Source organism: Erinaceus europaeus, chromosome 21, assembly GCF_950295315.1.
Source record: "Erinaceus europaeus chromosome 21, mEriEur2.1, whole genome shotgun sequence".
Classification (NCBI taxonomy): Eukaryota; Metazoa; Chordata; class Mammalia; order Eulipotyphla; family Erinaceidae; genus Erinaceus; species Erinaceus europaeus.
Window position 1 is genome coordinate 26,350,627 of NC_080182.1, and position 14,650 is coordinate 26,365,276.

Sequence of the window (14,650 nt, forward strand, 5' to 3'; positions counted from 1 at the left end):
GGACCTGAGTTCAAGTCCCTGACCCCCCCCCCCCCCGCAGGGGGAAAGCTTCTTGATCAGTGAAGCAGGGCTGCAGGTGTCTGTCTCTCTATTCCTCCCTCTTCTCTTGGTTCCTCTAGATCCAATAAACAAACAAATAAATAAATAAATAAATAAATAAATAAATAAATAAATAAAGCTTTAAAGAAATCAGTATATAAGTTTATTTGCCACTACACAGGCTGAAATTACATAATGTAGGAACTACAAATTGGGTGCAAAACTCATAAGAGTGCTTTTGGGAAAATTAATGTTTATTTTCCTTTTTAAAAAAATTATTGCTTCTTTGTGAAATTGAAGTGAGCATAGGACAAATCTGTGAACTGCTTTCTCCCAATAGTTAGACTTAAATGCAAAAATTCTGATGCCCACCTGGTGGAAAAGTCCTTCCACTGCCCTCTGGCGGCGAGAAGAAGTGATTGCATCTTCCTGGGGATTTCCCCTGCCTGGAATCGCCTTAAATCAACAAGATTAAAGTGGGTGGAGACCCCATTTGCTGTGCACATAATTACATATAATTATATATGTTATATATAAGAATTATATATATTATAATTTGCTGTGTACATTTCTCTTTATTCTTCACACTGACGGAGTTCTGTGTTTTTTTATTATTATTACTATTTTACTTCCCAGGACTGTGAGAAACCAGGAATTTCTTGCCTCACCATGCACTGTAACCTTAGCGCCCTCTCGAAAGAAGAAAGCCGAACTATAGACATTTACATGCTACTGAACACAGAGATATTGAAGAAGGTAAATTCTCGGCAACTGGACTCTTAGGGGCTCATTTAAAAAAAAAAAAGGTTTGAATTAGTTTCCTTGTGAAACTCTGCCTACCCCTCCTAAAACTTTCCTGGCAATTGCCATTCGGTCATTTTGCTGCCAGAGGTTACCAGGGGAATATCCTAGGCCCTTGCTGTTCCACATATGGTCTGAGCACCAAGGACATCAACTTCACCTGGGAGCTAGTTAGAAATACGGGATCTTGGACTCCACCCCAGACTCATTCATTTTAACAGGCTCCTCCCTACGTGTTTTGCTTGGGTATTTAAGTTTCTCTGAGCTTGGCCTGCTTCTGTTGGAGTCACCTGGAGACCTTGTAAAGAAGCAAATTCCTGGAGGTGGAGTCAGAGATTCTGCATTCTGGACAAGCTCCCAGCTGGTTCCAGTGTAATGGCCTGGGGGATGCCATTTTGGTCCCAGCGTTGGCAGGTCATTGCTATAAAAGGCTGCTAGTAAATATCTCGGGCTTTATGAAACACACCGTCTCTTGCCACTGCTCAGCTCTGCCCTTATATTGTGAAAGCATTCACAGAAATACTGAAAGGAATGGGCATGGCCCATTCCAGTATCACTTGATTTACAGAAGCAACCAACGGGTCAGAGTGGACCCATGGGTTGCAGTTTAGATGATATTTAGATGAGGCCTTGTTGGAAGAACATCCAACATTTTTGAACCTAGGGTCGGTGTGCTATTATGAGTCTGTCAAAAGTGATGCATTAGCAAATATTCCAGTCACAGGCCCTAAAAAAATAATACAAAGTGGGGGTGGGTGGGTGGTAGCACAGTGGGTTAAGTGCACATGGTGCAAGAACCAGCGTAAGGATCCCAGTTTGAGCCCCCGGCTCCCCACCTGCAGGGGAGTCCCTTCACAAGTGGTGAAGCAGGTCTGCAGGTGTCTGTCTTTCTCCCCCTCTGTCTTCCCCTCCTCTCTCCATTTCTCTCTGTCCTGTCTAACAACAAAGGATATCAACAACAATAATAACCACAACAAGGCTACAACAAGGACAACAAAAGAGGTTAAAAAAAAAATGGCCTCCAGGAGAAATGGATTCATGGTGTAGGCACTGAGCCCCAGCAATAACCATGGAGACAGAAAAAAAAAGGAGGAGGAGGAGGAAGAAAAGAGAAGAACCTAAGTTGGAGTTAAGAGTGTTTTGCAGTCAGTCACCTGTCACAGGGAGATGAGAGGTTACCCATGTGTCAGCCACTGTACCTAGTCTAGTAGCCCCCATGCCCTCACTGACTTATTTTAACATAAGAGGTGCTGAGTATGGGAAGCCACTCCCAGGAAGGTGCTTTAAAAAGAATCATGCGTGAAGGTAGATATCCTGAGAGGAGTCATTTCAGTGTTTTGGGTTTTTTTATATATTTATTTATTTATTTTTCCCTTTTGTTGCCCTTGCTTTTGTTTTTTATTTCTGCTGTTAATGATGTCGTTGTCGTTAGACAGGACAGAGAGAAATGGAGGGAGGAGGGGAAGACAGAGAGGGGGAGAGAAAGATAGACACCTGCAGACCTGCCTCACTGCCTGTGAAGCGACTCCCCTGCAGGTGGGGAGCCGGGGGCTCGACCCAGGATCCTTAAGACAGTCCTTGCACTTCGTGCCACCTGCGCTTAACCCGCCCGACTCCCTTTTTTTTTAGTTAGGCGTGCTGACCTGAGGAGATGCAGGGGCAATGGAGGAACCATGGGCGGGGTTGCCCACTTTCTATCTGTAGCTGGTGATGCAGGCCACACACACACCTGCCTTCCTCTGGAGAGAAGCTGGTGTGGGGCAGTTTGGCCAGACAGCAGTGTGTCCCTGTTATACAGTCTTTACTTAGTGACTGGATTCCATTCATTGAAACCCAGTAGAGGGGCCGGGCCAGGTAGTAGCACACCCAATGAAGTACACACATCACCATGTGCAAGGACCTGGGTTTGAGACCCCACTCCCTGACTGCAGGGAGAACACTTTGTGACCAGTGAAGCAAGTCTCCCTCTATCTCCCACTCCCCTCTCAATTTCTATCTGTCCTATCTAACCAAAATAGAAGAAGAAAAAAAAAAGGTAAAAATGGCCTGCAGGAGCAGTGGATTCATCATGCTGTCACTGAGCCCCAGCTCAGTGATAACCCTGGTGGCAATAAAAAAATAATAAAAGAAACCCAGTCAGTAAATGAATTCATCAGTAATCGAGGAGCTGCCCCTTACTGGTGTGTCAGCTATAATAAACTGTACTAGGAATGGGTCGGCCAACTGTCTTAGATAGTGGAATGCCACCTTTGCATCATTCTTAACACCTTAATGTATCTTAAATGTTTATTCAGCAGTACGCTGTTTGTTGTACAGTAGTAACACACACACACACACACACACACACACACACAGAGGAAATAACTTGTACTGTGTACATAGACAGAAAAGGTTAGTACAGTGAACACCAATCCCGTGCTGACACCAGGAGGAAACTGAGAGAAGTGAGCTGAGAAGGTGAACCATTCCCCGTGGACAGAGTTGTCTTAAACTGCCGCAGCACCGACTCCACAGATAACGGCAAGTAGGCCACTAAGTGAGGACTGGCTGTGCCTCTCCCTAAAACAGGACAATGTGGGTGTAGTGGGGCTGCAAGAAACAACTGGCAGAGTCCAGGACCTGCACCCCGGAGACTCTGGTTCCATCTCCAGTTCTGTAGGCACCAGAGTGGTGCTCTGGTTTCTCTCCTCCCCTCCCCCAACTCTCTGTATACCTCGTGTCAAATGAAAACATAAATAAATAATAAATATTTTATTTTATTTTAGAAAGAAGGACCGTGTTGAGAGAGAAACAGGCATGAATTAGGGGAGCACTGATTCGAGAAAGGGGTAGCTATGATTCCAGAAGGGGGTCTGGAAGCCTCACCTGACAAGGAAGGACCTCCCTGACAGGGGTCTCCAAGTTATGTGGAGGGACTGTGTGATTCTGGCCCACACAACATCTTGGCAACGAAGGGCCCTGGTGACAGTTTCATCCCTGGGCCACACTTGCCTCTAATTTCTCCTTCTCCCTGGGCTGCTACTTGCACGTTAGCCACTGGCACTTATAAAAGGCAGTCTTTATTTGTGATGAATAGTGACTTAGCAGAGTGTAAAACTACAGGGTGTAATTCCACACCACGCCCACCAGTTCTGTGCCCCCACCCTTCTGATGATAAAGAACATTGTTCTTTCAAAGTCTTAGACTGTTTCCTTCTGCTTTTTAAATTAATTATGTAAGTTCATGTGTTATGTAAGTTCATTATGTAAGTTCATGTGTTCCAGTTCTCTAGACTCCATATGTGAGTGAAACCATCCAGTAGTGATCTTTCATCTCTACGTGTTTCACTGAGCATAATCACCTTCAGTTCCATCCACTTTGTCCCAAAGGACACAGGTGTTAATCCTTTTTGATTGCATAGTAGTATTCTATGGAATACATACCCCGCATCTTCTTTAGCCAGTCATCTGTTGATAGTTATTTAGGCTGCTTCCACTCTCTGGCTATTGTGAATATTACAGCTATGAAGACAGACATTTTTATTTAATCTGATTGTGTCCTCTCTCTCTCTCTCTCTCTCTCTCTCTCTCTCTCTCTCTCTCTCGCCAGAGCACTACTGAGCTCTGGTTTATGATGGTGTGGGGGATTGAACCTAGGACTTTGGAGTCTTAGGCATGAGCATCTCTTTGCATAACCACTGTGCTGTCTATCTCGACCCTAGTTGGGGACTCTCAAGACTTCCTTGTCCACAGCACTGTCATGTGAACCTTGCACATCTCTCTGCCTCTGTAAAGACAGAGCAGTGACTCTTACCAGGGGACATATCTACAGACTTCTGTCCCCACAGACTATCCTGCCCAGGCTGCATCCCCCACACACACACAAAGGAACGCAGAGTGGAGTGTACTCTGTAGGCACTAGAGAGACTTTCCTCCCTGAGAATACCCCTTGATCAGAAAGCATCAGCTTCCAGATGCAGAGGAAAACCTAGGTGCAGACTGACCTGAAAACCACATGAGGCCCCGGCTGTCCCAGGGCTTCAGATACAGAATGTGAAACCCCTCTCACTGCCTTACTGCCCCCATCACCTGAGGCCACAACCCCCGCCTCCCTGGGGAATGGGGCTCAGGAACCCAGGAGCCACCCACTCCCTGAGGAGATGGAGCAGGGCCAGCCCTGTGGCGAGGCCAGGGCCTAGGGTGTGTTTACTTTCCTTTGACCTCAAGGTCTGGCCTCAAGGGAATTTGAGGTTTGATTTTTCAAATTCTCATTGAAAATGTGAGGGTCTTATTTTGTTTGTTTTAATTATCAGAGGACTCAGATATATTTGGAAGTGGCCCCTGCAGGCCCTGGTGCGGGCGGGCGGGCTTTGGTTGTCTTCATCATCATCATCGCTATCTTCGCTGTCATTCGTAATATCCAAAAGGAGGATGGTGACCCAAGACTGAAAATTCATTAGGACTGGACACAAAAGCCCACCAACCTGCAAACCTGTTAGATCGCTGAAAGACTGTTTACACACACAATTACTTACTGCTGTACGTGAGCTAGCTGGGGTGCTTTCCTTAAGTGCCAAGAAGCATTTGAAATGTACTTGATTGCTTTTTTTGGAAAAGTCATGATGTATTTTTTTCCACGTTCTTCTATACAAAAATGCATGACCTCTTTGACAACCCAATTTGTTTATTTATTTATTGGATAGATACAGAGAAATCAAGAAGAGGAAATAAAGAGAAAGAGACACCTGTTTCACTATTTATGAAGCTTTCCCCCAGCAGGTGGGAACTGGGGGGCTTGAACCCAGGTCCTTGCACATTGTAATGTGTGTCTGCTGGGTGCCCCACTGTCTGACCCCCCACACACACACACACACTGGCTATTTTTGTTTTTTAATAATAATAATTAGCACGTAACTTCCAGACAAAAAGCACAAAGTGACATTCTCCACTTAGCCCTCCTGGGAAGGTCTTGGTAAAGGTTTCATGGGCAGAGGTGAGCAGGACCCCTAGGAACTGCTTTTGATACAGAGGGTTCTGTGGGTTCATATTGGGGGGCGAGGATTAACCAGAAAAGGATTAAACTTAGCGCTGATTGTGTAGCCAGCCCCCTTTGTGGTGGGCAAGCTGAGTGGACAAGGGTGCATATAGATAAGACGCCCAACTGGCAAAGCCCATCCGCCCTGCACCCTACCCGTCCCCTCCTTCCCAGGAGAAAGGCTGTTCTGTTCTACCGTTCCAATTATCTGCCCTCTTGTTTCCACCAGGGGAGCCAGGCCACCTCTCCACTCGCAATCAGCATGCCACCATCTGTAGCATTGGCTTGAGGTGCTGGCCCTTCCCAATGCCCATAGTGTTGCCAACCCCAGTCTTTTTCCCAGATTCCTTCTCCATCCCTGCCTTGGAGCCACGGCTCATTATCTGGATCAGTGGCTTTGACTGCGAGGCCACACCCAAGCTTCTGAGTACAGCTGGCAGTGGGCTCTCCCTGAGCCGAACCCGTGCTTCCCCCCGGGCCCCTGTCTCCTCAGACAGCCGAGCATGTCAGCAGATGCTTCCCCCTTGCGTATCCCTCATCCAGGAGAAGCGCTGTCCACTAAATGGCTTAGACCCCCAGACAGCTTCATGGAAGAGCAAAGCAAGAGTTAAGTCGCTCTTGTAGATGGGCTGGAGGATTGTGGTCAAGGCAGGAAGATGCTTGAGAAATGTAAATCAAATGTTTTCTATGGAATGCCAGGCCTGGGTCTGTTGTACACAACCAAACAGCTGGTGTTTACTCTCTTGTCCTTGTGAATATGTCAATGTCAATATCCAAATATTCTGGCTTTTACCTCCGGGAAACCACAGTACACACGCTTCATGTCTTAATGACAAGATTCCAGTTTCTTAGCATCCTCCATGATAATGAGAGAGAGGAAGAGAGAGAGAGAGAAGGGGGGGAGAGAAATGAGAAGTCTGAGCTTGGTGGGGGGGTTGGTTGGTTGGATTGGAGAAGTATTTAGGCCAGTGGTCAAAGTTGTGTCTTTTCTATATGGAATCTTAGAACCTCCATTCTGCCCAAACCCCCTGAGGCCTAGATGTTGATCTCACAATGAATTGTTCTTCCTGCACAGGACAGCTCCTCAGTCCTCCAATTCATGACCCGAGCCAAGGTGAAGGTGGACCCTGCCCTCCGGGTAGTGGAAATAGCCCATGGGAACCCAGAAGAGATGATGGTGAGTCTGCCTGCCCTGGGCAACCTTCCTGAGAGAGGGTCAGGGAATCTGGATGACTTGCAGGGGGTGTGGGGGCACTTGGTACTGGCATTTGAGGGGAAAGATGGTCCCTGAGCCAAGATGTCAGTTTCGTGGTCAACCTCAAGCCGAGCCGGCCTTGGCTTCCAGGCCCCCCTGGAGAACTTCTGCGGTTTGCTCTTGTGATAGCACTGTTCTTTAAAATGCCAGGGCTATGTGAAGGCTCCCTTCCATGACTGGCCAAAAAGAACAAAACAAAACAAAGCAAAAAATCATCTGGCAGGACCCTTGACAGGGCTTAGATGGCCACTCCGGATCCAAACTATTTTTATCTTTCTCAGACCTTTCCCTGAAACCTCATTTGCCTTCCCAATCACATTGCTCCATGCTTAAACACTGTGTCTTAACAACTAATCGTTTCAGTAACTTGGAAAGGTCACATCCAGATTGCCAAGACTGGGAAACTTCTGTAGCATTATCCACAAAGAAATTAAACCTGTTTTGTAAAGATTCACTTATTTATTTATGAGATAAAAAAGAACCAGTGCATTACGACGGCATGTGTGATGCCAGGGATTGAACTTGGGGCCACACACTTTTTTTTTTTATAAAAAAAGAAACACTGACAAAGCCATAGGGTAAGAGGGGTACAACTCCACACAGTTCCTACCACCAGAACTCCGTATCCCATTCCCTCCCCTGATAGATTCTTTATCCCTCTGGGAGTATGGACCCAGGGTCATTATGGGGTGCAGAAGGTGGAAGGTCTGGCTTCTGCAATTGCTTCCCTGCTGAACATGGGCATTGACAGATCGATCCATACTCCCAGCCTGTCTCTCTCTTTCCCTAGTGGGGCGGGGCTCTGGGGAAGTGAGGCTCCAGGACACATTGGTGGGATCGTCTGCTCAGGGAAGTCCTGTTGGCATCCTGGTAGCATCTGGAACCTGGTGGCTGAAAGAAGAGTTAACACATAATGCCAAACAAATTGATTAATCGTGAACCCAAAGGCTGGAATATTGCAGATGAAGATTTGGGGTCTCCGTTTTGTAGATAGCTAGTAGGCCTATTTTAGTTACATTCCAAAGGGCCCATGACTATACTAGTTTTTTCTTGAGCCTGAAGTCTGATATGCAGGTGGATCCTAGTTATTGTCTGGGGAGATGATGTCATGGCTGGAAAAAGGGCTAGAAAGCTGGATCAGGAAAGAGAGTAGCTCCTAAATATGGGAAAGGTATATAAATATTGTTGACTGTAGACCCCATTGATTTGATCTGGGGCTCATATTCAGCTTAGAAGCCTATGTGACCTCTGCATCCCTGTAGGTCTGAGCTCACATTCTGTGGTCCTGAGTAGGGGCCCCACACTTCTAAGCTCAGCACTCTAGCCACTACACTACCTACTGGGCCATGAAGAGAGTTTCTTATTCTTCATTGTCTTCTTCTTCTTCTTCTTCTTCTTCTTCTTCTTCTTCTTCTTCTTCTTCTTCTTCTTCTTCTTCTTTTCTAAAGATTTTACTTATTCACTAGTGAGAAAGATAGGAGGAGGAGAGAGAAAGAATCAGACATCACTCCGGCACATATGCTGCCAAGGATTGAACCCAGGACCTCATGTTTGAGAGTCTAATGCTTTATCCACTGCGCCACCTCCCGGACCACACAAGATTATGTTCTAATAACAGTGGGAACATCACATGTCCCAATGTTAGGATAGGAATCAGACCAAATCACATGCTTATAAAACCCTGGTGAGAGTAAAGTCATATAGGGAAAAAATCCTATATGATTTGCCTCAAATGAAATCTCAGTCCTGGCCCTTTTTCTAGCCAGCAGGGATGCGGATGTCAGTTGATAGCAAATGATTATGCGTCTGTGAGTGGGTGAGGATGTTGAAGCTGCCTCTGAACTTGGCCAGCCCACATTCAGTTCTGGGAATGACTGCCAGATACATGTGTCTTCACTCCTTTCTCCACAAGGGGAGGTTGTCCAAAGCAGTAATTGTAATGGCAGAGGCTGAATGGGATGACACAAAACGGTGCTGGGCTCCTTCACTATGTAGAGTTCGTTTTGCTGGCATGTTCAGTATCTGGAGTTAACATTGGCCTTCTTATCTATGCCTGTTGGCTGTTTCACTGCTAATTCAGACCTTCACCTGAGGTGTGAAGGCGAATGGTGATTCAGCACTTGCTGTCATTGCTGTGGCTAAAATGTCTTCTGGAAGGAAACTTGTGCCCAACATAAGAGGACTGGAATGTCCTGGTTACATATCACACCCCCAATGAAAAGCAAAGGGAAGTCGTTAACAGGTTTCCTACATGTGGAATCCCTTGTATAGCTAAAAAAAAAAAAAAAAAAAAAAAAAAAAAAAAAAGTCACTGGGCTCTCGGTCACCAATTAGAGGGCTGAGCTGTAGGACCCAGGAAGATCACTTAACAACCTGTGTCTCAACTCTGAGTCATGTCTGCACTGCTCAAATACCATGTCCACTAATTACTTACTGTCCCATGTTCAGCACTGTAGTGATATCTTCATTAACAGGCTGAGCTCTTTGGGGGGAAAAAATAGAAACAAAAAAACTCTTGCTTCGACTGATTTTTTTTTTTTCAGGACTTCCAAGAAAAAGTATCACCCGTCAGAATTCCACAATGCTCCTGCCCCGTTTCCATTCCATGGCTTTCTTTGCCTTTTCAATCCAGGAACTCTGATGAAGTTCTACAGTCTGTTCATAACTTTCCTAGCAAGGGGGAAAAAAATCTTTTCAGAGTAGGAAGGTTTGCCTTTTTAGAACAAACATGTTCTTGTCTGCATAGTTCTTCTGAGTGTCTGGCTCTCTATCCATGGTCCAACTGAGGGGAAATTTCCACCAAGTTTCAATCAGACCAAATTTCATAAGATTTTAGATTAGGCACCAAGTTTTGATGACCTCGGAGTGAACAGGAAATGGGCTTGCAGCTGGTATTATTGAATAGGGTGTGGGCAAGAAGAGGAAAACAATTCTGTTTTTAACCACATGGAGTGTATGTAGTTCATGGGGAATTTTAACTACTAAGGAAATCCAGTAAGTTCCCTTGTGTCTTGTGTTATTTTCATGCCATGGCGTGAAAGAGTAGTGCTTTCCAGAACTTGCGGTGGAATACCTAGAGCTATAGAGTAGATCCTTGAGGCCTAGGTCCTGTTTATTAACCACATAGATCCTGGCTCTTCCCTGGGAGGGTTGTAGCCTTTGTACAAGGCCAGCCATGCCAAGCTCACGGCTGCTGGTTGCTAGGGGTCAGTAACATGGCAAATGTGCTATCCTCTTCAACCCAGCCCTTCTTCCCTGCTGCCAACGACTGAGGCGATAGAAATGCCTCCCACAAGGGCAGTCCAACAGCCTTTTCAGTCTACTGCAAACCACCTCCCCCTGCCTCCCTTCTTGGACTGCATGAGAGGCTGATATGAATGAGTGACCCAGCAAGCCTGTTTCTTTGCTAGTTTAACATGGTAGCCTCCGTGTGCAGCAGTGTTGCCAGGAGGGGTGTGCAACTGATGGAGACTAGCTCTGCCTCATTTGGCAGAATCAGAATGGATTTGCTGGGGATCAGGTGTCAGGGTATCCAGTAGAGTGCACACATCACCATGGACAAGGACCCAGGTTCAAGCTCCTCACCTCCACCTGAAAAGGCAAAGCTTTACAAACAGTGAAGCAGTGCTGCAGATGTCTCTCTCTCTCTCCCTTCTCTCAGTTTCTCTCTCTCTCTCTCTCTCTCCATATGTATGTATGTATATTAAAGGTCACTTGGAGCAGTGGATTCATCATGCAGACACTGAGCCCCAGTGATAATCCTGGTGGAAATAAAAAAATAAATTTAAAGGGGTTGGGCAGTGGTGCACCAGGTTAAGCATACATGTCACCATGTGCAAGGACCTGGGTTTAAGCCCCTGCTCCCCACCTGCAGGGGGAGCCCTTCAAGAGTGGTGAAGCAGGTCTGCAAGTGTCAGTCTCACTCTCTCCTCCCCTCTCAATTTCTTTTTCTTTTCTTTTCTTTCTTTTTTATTGCTACAAGGGTTATTTTGTTGGGATTCAGTGCTGGCACTACAAATTCACTGCTCCAGTTGGCCATTTTTTTTTCTGTTTTCTTTCTAATTTTTATTAGATAGGACTGAAATATATTGAGAAAGGATGAGGAGATAGAGAAAGAAAGATAGACATCTGCTGACCTGCTTCACTGCTCATGAAGCAGCCCCCCTGCAAGTGGGGAGTGGGGGCTCGAACCTGGCCCTTGCTCTTGGTGATATGTGCACTTAATTGAGTGCCATGACCCGGCACCCCCTCAATTTCTCTGTGTCCTATTAGTTTTAAAAAAATAGATTAAAAAAAGAAAAAAATGGCCACTGGGAGTGGTGGATTCTTGTGTCAGTTCTGAGCCCCGGTGATAACACTGGGAGAGAAAGAGAGACAGAGAGAGAGAGAGAGACAGAGAGAGAGAGAGAGAGGAGAGAAAACTCACCAGATACCTGATATCTCCCAGGACCACCCACAAGGCTGGAGAAACAGACTGTGAATATGAACAGGCTCAAGGAACCCAAGGCCCCAGGACCATAGCAAGAGCTTGGCAGGGTGCCCTGGACACAGCTGTCCCTGGTGTCTCTTTGCTTCCTGCTCTGGCTGAGAATAGGCCCCCGTCTCTAAGGCACCAGGCACCCCAGGGGATGCTCAGTCACTGGCATCTTCAGTTAATGTAACATAACCTCAACCTCACACTGAGACTCACCAAGAAGAGGATCCCAGCCATGGAAGGGGGTTCCGACAAGATTGTGACCAGTGTTCCTTCCCACATGATCCTCTAATACCAGGGGTCAGTATCAGACCAGCCAAGTCTCATGGAGCTAAAGTGAAGCATGTTGCTCTGGTCAGTCAGCGCCGGACCCAACTGGTTTGTTCAGAAGTAGCAGCAAGGCTGGATCTGACTGTGACTGAGAAGGGGAAACTCTACTGGAGATGGGGTGGGGGGTTATACCCCAGCCTGGTCTGAAGTTGCTGGCTGGGTTCCAAAGGCAGTTTCAACAGCACCTATTTCAAGCTGGCCAGTGCTTCCTTTTCTTTACTGGAAGACTTTGTGTTTGTCCAGGACTTTTCATTCTATAAGGCTGTGTTTGCCCATGTGACTGAGTGGCCAGGCTGGGTGTAGAAAGTTCTAGATGCTATCCTTGGCTCAGCACTGTGACAGGCTGGGTGAATCCCTATTTATCCCCAGGTAATCTGGGGGCTCTGTGTCTCATGGGCTTAAGTGCTCTGGGGTAACTTTTTCAGATAGAGAGAAGAGGAGGCCAAGTGGTGGCACACCCAGTCGAGTGCACACACAACCATGAACAAAGACCTGGATTCAAAATCCTGGTTCCCCTGGGGCAAAGTGGCATTTAAAAATGTCACACATCAGAAAGGTTAGCAACAACAAATTCTGGAGAGGCTGTGGGGACAGAGGAACCCTCCTGCACTGCTGGTGGGAATGTAAATTGGTCCAACCCTGTGGAGAGCAGTCTGGAGAACTCTCACAAGGCTAGAAATGGACATTCCCTATGACCCTCCTGGGGATGTATCCTAAGGAACCAAACACACCCATGCAAAATGATTTGTATATACCCATGTTCAGCACAGGTTGTAATAGTCAAAACCTGGAGCAACCTAAGAATCCAACATCAGATGAGTGGCCAAAAAAGTTGTGGTCTGTATACACAATGGAATACTACTCAGCTATTATTAACAATGATGAGTTTGCCTTCTTCATCTCAGGCTTTGAGATCCTGGTGCATGAAAATAAAGGAGGACCTAGGTATGTGGGGGGGGGAGGTAGGGTTTTTCAAGAAACAGCAATTTTACACATGTACCAACAACTATTTACTGTTTACTATGAACCATTAATTGCCCAATATATTTTTTTAATGTCAACCACTTGAAATGACAGTTTGTGGGAGCTGGGACACAGAGAACACACACAGAAACTTAGAACCCATGGCTCAGGGCCCAGATACCACATGAGTCCTGGCTGCCCACTCTGCCTGTGCTAAGGCTTCCCATTTGCTCAGTCCTCTTGAGTGTAGAGCATTTAATGTGGCCATCTCCTGTCACTCCGCTTCCTGTTGAGGAGACTGAGGGTCCTAGCAGCCTGGTAACACAACCTGTCATTACAAGAGCTTGAATGGGCCGGCTGGTCTGTTTGGTGGGTCCCCGTGCTGTTTGGGGCCCCCTGCCCACACACAGTGGGAGCCTGATCCTGTTGTTAAAATTCGGAGGCTCCAGCAGGCCGGGCTAGCGTCGCGGCGGTAGACAGAGACTCGTGGACACACGGCTGGGCAGGGAAGCTGTATTTCTTTATTCAGAAACAACGATTCATAAACTAACCCAAACTAATCACCAAACAGAACTTTCCTGCATCCTTCTCACATGGCGGCGCCAAGAACCCTCGAACTCTGCAACTCTCGAACTCTCTCGGGGTTCCTTGGGGCGGGGACAAGCGGGCCCGCGAAACTAGCGGGACTGAATCAATTTTCTTGGCAGGGGAAGAGCTAGAACAACCCAATGTAAAGCATACAACACAGGAACCCCTGGCATGGGTGGTAAGCAGCTGGCCCATTGTCTGAGGTGCGACCTTGGCCTATGGGGGCCTCTAAGGTACATCATGTGCAGACTTAATGGTCTGTGGACCCTGGAGCGCTTCCTTTGTGGTCTGGCCCCTCACCAGACACACACACACAAAATTTTAAAGTGTGCTTTAGAAAAAAGGGGGAAGAGGGAGAGAGGAAAATGGAGGGAGGGAGGAATAGGAAGGGCATGTGGGAAAGAGACCTGGAGGATTATCAGGTAGAACAGATACCCAGCCTCTCAACCCGCCCCTCTCACACAGCCAGTCCTTAATAAACGTGGCCCCTTAGTAACAAGGGAAGGCTGGGCATCCAGCTGCATCCTCTGCAAGTTCTAACAGAGCGGGACTTGCTGCAGCCCAGCACCTGGAGGCCTGGGCCTAGATGTCCACTTAACCAGGTGCGCCACCCCCTGGCCCCGAAGGTGTCTCTATCTCCTCCCTCTCAATTTCTCTGTCCTATCAAATAAAAGAAAGAAAAATAGAAGAAAATGCCAAGCCAAGAGTGGTGGGCTTGTTGTGTAGCACTGGGCCCTAGTGATAACCCTGATGGCAATAAAAACACAAAATAAAATAAAGTAAAATAAAATAAAACCAAGGGACTCCCTCTCCTCTGTCACATCACCTTCTTATACTAGGTCTCTGGTTCTTCCCCTGCAGCCCAGTTACTGGGGCTTCTGGTTCTTTGAACCCCCATATCAGGTTCTCCTTTCTAGACAAAACTCACTTTGGACTACGGAGGTGACATAATGGTTATGCAAAAGACTCATGCCTGAAGTTCTGTGGTCTCAAGTTCAATCCCTGGCACTACTATGTGGCAGAATTGAGCGGTACCCTGGCAAAATGAATGAGTGAATAAACGGGCTGGGTGGTGGTGTGCCAGTCCCTGTTCGGGCACCAGATGCTGGGAGAGCCTGAGGGTGCTTCTTGCTGAGCAAGTGCTCTCTGGGCTGGAGAGTATTCGACTGGAGCCAACCTAGGCTGCT

At 46.9% G+C, this 14,650-nt stretch overlaps 1 protein-coding gene across 1 annotated transcript in view; it reads left to right on the forward strand.

Moving 5' to 3' along the window:
* Window positions 1–14,650, forward strand: part of ITGA9 (integrin subunit alpha 9) — a 399,146-nt gene that overhangs the window by 355,908 nt on the left and 28,588 nt on the right. Inside the window, exons 27-28 of the mRNA XM_060180609.1 lie at window positions 676–795; window positions 6,929–7,030. Coding sequence (XP_060036592.1) covers window positions 676–795; window positions 6,929–7,030 — 222 coding nt within the window. The remainder of the gene's footprint in view (window positions 1–675; window positions 796–6,928; window positions 7,031–14,650) is intronic.